This window comes from Pundamilia nyererei, unplaced genomic scaffold, assembly GCF_000239375.1.
Source record: "Pundamilia nyererei isolate P.nyererei 1_Seehausen unplaced genomic scaffold, PunNye1.0 scaffold00004, whole genome shotgun sequence".
Taxonomy (NCBI): domain Eukaryota; kingdom Metazoa; phylum Chordata; class Actinopteri; order Cichliformes; family Cichlidae; genus Pundamilia; species Pundamilia nyererei.
This window is the reverse complement of record NW_005187405.1, coordinates 8,040,538-8,047,411: the sequence shown is the minus strand read 5'-3', so window position 1 is coordinate 8,047,411 and position 6,874 is coordinate 8,040,538. Positions and strand designations below refer to the sequence as shown.

At 40.5% G+C, this 6,874-nt stretch overlaps 1 protein-coding gene across 1 annotated transcript in view; it reads right to left on the bottom strand.

Moving 5' to 3' along the window:
* Positions 1–1,421: 1,421 nt before the first annotated feature.
* ube2v2 (ubiquitin-conjugating enzyme E2 variant 2) overlaps positions 1,422–6,874 on the bottom strand; it is a 7,093-nt gene continuing 1,640 nt past the window's right edge. Inside the window, exons 2-4 of the mRNA XM_013911599.1 lie at positions 2,500–2,648; positions 2,285–2,410; positions 1,422–2,101 (exon numbers count right to left, since the gene is read on the bottom strand). Coding sequence (XP_013767053.1) covers positions 1,955–2,101; positions 2,285–2,410; positions 2,500–2,648 — 422 coding nt within the window. The 3' untranslated portion in view covers positions 1,422–1,954. The remainder of the gene's footprint in view (positions 2,102–2,284; positions 2,411–2,499; positions 2,649–6,874) is intronic.

Genomic DNA, 6,874 nt, shown 5'->3' with positions numbered 1-6,874 from the left:
CTTAATTCTTTGTGGCATAGATTCAACAAGGTGCTGAAACTTTCCTCAGAGATTTTGGTTCATATTAGCATGACGCGTTGCACAGTTGCAGCAGATTTACATCCCAAAGATGCTCTATTGGGTTGAGATCTGGTGACGGTGAAGGTCATTCGTCATCATGTTCAAGAAACCAGTGAGATAATCTGAGCTTGACATGGTCCTGCTGGAAGCAACCATCAGAAGATGTGTACACTGTGGTCACACAGATGGGCGCGGTCAGCAGCAATAACGAGGTGGGCTGTGGCGTTTAAAAGATGCACAGTTGGTACTGTGGAGCCAAAAGTGCACCAAGATAATATCCCTCACACCATTACACCACTATCAGCCTGAGTCATTGCTACAGGGCAGGATGGATCCATGCTTTCATGTTGTTTCTGACACCATCATCTGATTATTGAAGCAGCAGTTGAAACTCATTAGACCAGGCATTTCCAGCTGTCCAGTTTTGGTGAGTCTGTGAGTCTGCTTCACGAGTCCATCTGCTACAAGGTTTGACATGTTGTGCTTTCAAAGACCCTCTTCTGCATACCTCGTTTCTACTGAGTAATTGCTGCCTTCCCATCAGCTCGAAACAGCCTGGCCCTTCTCATCTGACATCAACAAGTCGTTTTCACCCAGAGAACAGCAGCTCACTGGAAATTTCCTTCTTCAGACCATTCTCTGTAAACCCTACAGATGATTTTGCAGGAAACTGCCAGTAGCTCAGCCGTTTCTGAACTACCAATCACCATGTCACATCTAAACTGAAATTACTTTTCCTCCCGATTGTGATGCTGTTTGAAACTTCAGGTCCTCTTGACCTCATCTCCTTCTAATAGCACCAAGCTGCTGATTAAATATTTGAATTAACAAGCAGCCTAATAAAGAGGCCTGTGAGCGTAGATGATCACAGCATCTTCTTTAAACACTCCGATATGCTCATTTGGTTTATTAAACTTTAGGACTAATCCCACAGCTGCACAGAGGAAACCCTGCTTCTGCTTCTCAGAACAGATAAAAAGCTTTTTATTATTCTAACTGGCACAAGTGACTGCAGCGTGGTTTGAACCGGCTTTCCCACGGCATAATCCACGAACTGTGTATGTATCCGGCTGTTTAGAGGAAGTCTATTTGTCTGGCAGGGCCCTCTGGTGGAAAAAATAAAAAACACTAGGTGTGGGAGTCAAATACACGACGAGCCTTTTTTTGCAGACAGTGATTTAATTTGAGAAAAATCACAAATTCATACACCTGCCATTTCCACTAGAAGTTAAATGCAAGGGTTTCAGAACCGAACAGGCTTCAACGTCTGTTATATGTCAAAGAGCCGCAGAACAGAAACATATTGGTATCGTGTCAAATACAGATATATATATGTATTTATATATATTTATAAAAAAAAAAATCTTTCTTACCTTGTGACACTACTTTTAGACTACAGCCACAGTATTCAATATTCAGCGATCTGCATGATATTTCAAAGAACCTGCTAAATTTTACTAACATCTCAAAAATGTGGCTTCTCTTTGACTAGGTATTAGTTACAGAACATGCCTTCATACCCTTCCCCCCAATCTTGCCTTTTACTTCAAGCCATTTAAACAAAAGTACTGGGACTCTGGTACAGCCTCAATGTGGCATCATGCTTCCCTCTTCAAGCCTACTCAAGCTGGAACCGGTCAAAACACAAAAGTCATTGTCAAAGAAACTTTATTATAGGCAGATAAGTGTGGTCTTGTAGTCTTTTTACTATCTATTCAGTGCTTAACTGCAGGGACTTTTTTTCCATTTTTTTGAATGAGCTATGTAATAAGAAAGTCCAATCTTGCTCTTGCAGACGATACTGTTGATGTGCGAAGTGAACCTCATGATGATTTTACACAATATTTCTAAGAGAGTAAGGTTTAAGACAGAGGGTCGAAACAATCCATTACGATTAAGTGCTGTAGGTCTGTCCTTCTGGTGGTTGTGGAAGCTTCATATTTTCTTTGGACATCATTAGACGCCTTAACTCTTGAAGAACAATTTTAATGGTATAAGAATTCTGCCATTTTGCTAATATTGGTATGCTACGTGAATCCACCTGCGAGACAAAAGGGGAGAAACAAAAAAAACAAACAGAATCAGTCATTGTGACAAGACTGCCGACAGTGAGTTATTGCACGGCTCGCATCACAAAGCTGCGAAACAATTTCACAACTCCCGAAATGATAGAGAAGATAGCGAAAGCCATACATAACCTTGACAGATCTGTGATGACACTCACCGTCCCGTTGGAATTATTTATCCCATTCATGCTAATTTTTGTTACAAATCTAACGGTCGGCGCTGTCTCTGGGTATCTAGGTCCACATTCCACTTTCAGACTGTATATCCTGTTCTCGTAATTGGTCTGAGGAAGAAAAGAACAGAATGGCTTTGGTTACGGTGTCTAATATGAATAGCGGGCAGTGTGTTCATTCACGAGATTCCCGTGCTTACTCTCGCTGGTCCGATGATCATGCCTGTCCATCGTGTGAGAGTCATGTCTTCGTCATCCTCCAGGCCCCAGCTGACTGTGCCGTCGCCTTCGCCCTTCTGGCCCTCTTCAAGCTCTTCCAACAAGCGAAAATTGCGTGGGACTTTAACTCCTAAAATAACAGAGGAACGAAGAGAATACGAGGATCGATTTAAAGGTGTTTGCATGGCCAAAAAAGACAAAAACTAGCCATTCTTTAATGGGTTGGAGAGATTATGAAACTCTTGGCTGATAACAGGACTTAAAATAATTTGTCTATTGGTCGATGGCATTCGTTTTCTTGGGCTATTTTACTTAGACAAACACAAAATCCCCATTGAATCTTTCAGCTCTTCATCGTGCCATCTGTGAACAGCAAAAACACATCAGCCAACGCAATAAAGTTGCGTCAAAAGAAGCAACTATGTGGCAACCAGAGGCCACATGAAGTCAATGACATTCAGCAACGTCAGCCAATGACAGGCAAAATAACTGCTGGCAAAGTGAAATGTACATTCCCGAGTTACATCAGCAACTTTTTTTTTTTTAATAAACACTGTCTACCAGCGAGGACGAATGATACTACTCACTGACGTATGACAGTGTGTCAAATAACGTGGAGGGTTACCCAGGCAACTACTGCCTAGAACAAGCCCTAGCGACAGCTACAAAACCACTATAGTGAGACGTCAAGGGACAAATTTTTATAACTCATCCAGCTGGATACTTCAGGTACAGAAACTAATTTCCACTATTTAAAAAAATAAATAAATAAATAGTCGCGCATAAGACAAAATTTAAGGTCATTGCCTAAAAAATGTACTCAGATTTTGAGTCAAAAAGGCAAGAATTTTGAGATATGCGACTCGAAATTTGGAGTTGGATATCCCCGTTTGTCCTCGCTTTTTCAGGAACGCATTAACTCAGGAGTGACGCTATTCCCAAGTCGAACATCAGAGTTCCGAGGTATCCTGAACAATAACCTGAGCGATAGCGGCGTGGCTGCTCTAAATGACACATGTCCAGAGCCAATCAGCGTCGCCAGGCCTCATCCACTACTTCAGAGTCATTAAACTAAAACTCTCCACAGCATTGGTGCCTTTTGCAGTAACGTATTATCTGACTAATATTAAGGCTTGCTGCATGCATAACTGGATCGTTTATCACACATATCCTCAGGAGGCAGTGATCTTAGGACTAGAAATCGCTAACAGGAGAGCAAACAGTAGTGAGGCTCAATGAAGTCATTGTTTTCTATAAGTTTAGCTTTCACGAGATTTGTTACTAAAGAAAAAACTAAAATATTCATAAAGTATAAACAGATGTGTCCATAACAGCTGGTTTAGAGCTGTAATGATCACCTGGTTTTATGGGAAAGCTGCATTTTGTTATGTAACATTTGTCACCTACTGAAAATCCTACCAGTCTGAATTTGCCTTTTGCTGCTTGGATGCAAATCACTTTTGTTGACAAAACAGTTTTAAAATGCCGATCTCAAAACGATTTTCACTGTATGACAATCTACAGGTCAAAAGATCAATTGCCTGACTGAATATATGGCAAATTAATTGGTACAGCACACGAAGCTGAAACAATTAGCTGACCGGCAGGAAAATATTCAGCAGCCACCACTCTGATAATCTGCGGTCTGCTTTTTTCCGTTGCTAGTGTTTCATGAAAATTTGACTTCACACTTCGGATCAAAACATGCAATCCATGTACAAGAGTGAAGCAGTTAAATGTGCGTAAAACAGGACAAGCTGATACAAAAAAATAGCTCGGCAGACCGCGGCTCACAGTATGTTACGTTCACCTTCTGTGCCTCGAATTTGATACCTTGATCAGAAGTCACTCGCTGAAGACATGCGATGCCGCGTTAACACTGAAGCTTGAAATATATCGGCGCTTTGACAGCTGTTTGGAAATGGTCACGAGAGCTGAAGCACATGGGCCTATACTGCTGATTTTTAACACCTGATTCAGAGTAAAATCCATCTTATGACCAGCGTCTTAATATCTGGGCCGCAGAGAACATCGCTCAAAACTCTTCAACCCAATGTTTGGCTGCTCGGGGAGGAGGGTATTCGTAGGGGGGCTGATAAGTTGGCATAAAACACATAGCCTGACAGGCACTCAGCAGACTGTAAATGATGAACTTCTTAGAGGAGCGGTGGCTGCGCATACGTGAAACTACTGGTATTCATAAGTATGATCCTAAAGACAAACCAGCAGAAAGGGAAGTGAAGGGAGTTATTTTCTTCAAAAAAGAAAAAGAAAAAAAAAGACCACATGCCTGGAGCGGAAGGCGAAGAAATGTAATCTTTCATTTCACCTCATGGTCAGACTTCAGAGATAAGTTTTAAAGAAAAAAAAATATCAGCCCTTCATCTGAGACTGCAATGGCTGACTCTTAAAATGTCTCTGCTCCCTAGAAACTGTTGAAAGATTTCAGTCATTGCAGAGACACCTTTGTCAACAGGACTGTCTGTAATAGGGCTGTGCGATATGACCAAAATCTCATATCCTGATACAAGACATCTATCATCCCGATAACAATATAAATCACACAAATGTAACATTTTCTGTAAATTCTGTGAATCTCGGGCAGCTCGACTTGCGTGAAGTGTTTCCAGCTGGGTGTCGCGTACCTGGAGTCGAATGTTTTAACCGATGCATATTATACATTTTTAGACATAAGTTGTAACGGCCGCTGTTTTCTTTGTGAGTATTTATTACACGGTGTGCTGCGGGGAAAAGCCTGTTCTAACGTCTGAGTCTAAGGTTTATTTTTTAGCACCCGATGGCTCTTTTTCGCTTCTCATCCATAAATACTCTGCATACTCTTTCATGTGATTCAGTTTATTTTGAAAAGTCTCAACAGGATCTTGAGCTTTATTGTGAAAGGTTTATGTGGAAAATAAGTAAGCCACACGCAGGGATTTTACCGTCGTTGTTGCTAACGACAACGCATAAAACAGGCGCTTGTCCGTTTGTAGTGTGGTTATATTAAATATAAGAGAAAGAAAGAACTTTAAGAAATTAATATAGCCACTACAGTGACCATCAAACCGGTGAAAAAAATATTGCCGTAAACAGTTTATTTTGCGACACCACGAAACAAACGATAGCATAAAATGAAACGATTGACGTTTTTATATCGTCATCCGATATATATTGTTATATCGAACAGCCCTAGTCTGTAATAGCAACATTATAACTGATTGAGAAAATAAATGACAAGTTAATTGACTAATAACGGAGTTGAAGATCGTCAAAAGATGCTCAGAAATTCTAATGTAAGACGAGGAAAAAAGCAAGACTTTACATTACATTTATATTCACTGTGAATGGCTTTTTTTGTGCAATTTGTTTTATTAAACAAAAATTATTTATACCTTTCTGTAAATACTTAGCTAATTACAAAGTTTTAGCTCTGGGGGAAAAAAAAAATTCCCAATGGGAAATTTGTTGTTTGCGTTTTCTGGTAATGGTCTGTTTTTCAAATGGAAGATGAGCCACTAAGTGCAAGGTTTTGGTCATAAAACATACTTTGTTTGTTTGTTTGCAAAGATTCAGCAATTAAAAATGTAAAATACTGATTTATCAGTCAATATTATCTACATATACACACACCAGGGTAAAGTTTAAGTGAAAGAAAGATTAAGTAATAGAGCACAGGAGCGATCTTGAAATGTCAGCTGTGCTAAAAACAGTCAAGAGAAGCAAAAGAAGAGGCTCTAAACCAGTTACCAGCATTTTTGTCTGTATTGCCAATTAAAGATTATTCATTAACACATAGGTACGGACACAAATGCGACTGGTTAATATCAGCAGACTGATTCATCAGCTGGTCTCCACAAGAGCACGAGCCGAGTTGGTGACTGTTGGTCTATCATGTCAGGTTGGTGCAAAGGCCACAGAATAAAGGATCGGCTTAGTAATGAGTGTGTTCGCCACATCCATCACTGTCCAAACTGAATGCTAGTTTTGTTGCCCTCACCTGTCTGACAAATATTATCAGTTGCAGTCACGGTTAAAGGTAGTGCTGCAATTCAAATTAAGAACTCGACTGGAAGACATCTAAACAGCTCCCCACATGTGTGTCGTTAATGGGGCAACTTAAATCTTTCTCTACTTCGCTCCCTTTTGCCGTTTCGTCTCCGTTATGGTTGCTTAAGATCTGCACAAAAATAAAAGCCGTTTGCTGCGACTTGCTATTATTCATTTGTTTTGTCGTTCAGGGCGTTTATTTTGCAAGTTTGAATAGCCACGCTTCCTGTTGGAGCGCTGAAGGCAAGCACGGGCCCCGACTACTTGCTGAAACAAAGCGTGCCCACTACAGCGGTTGTAGTTAATCGA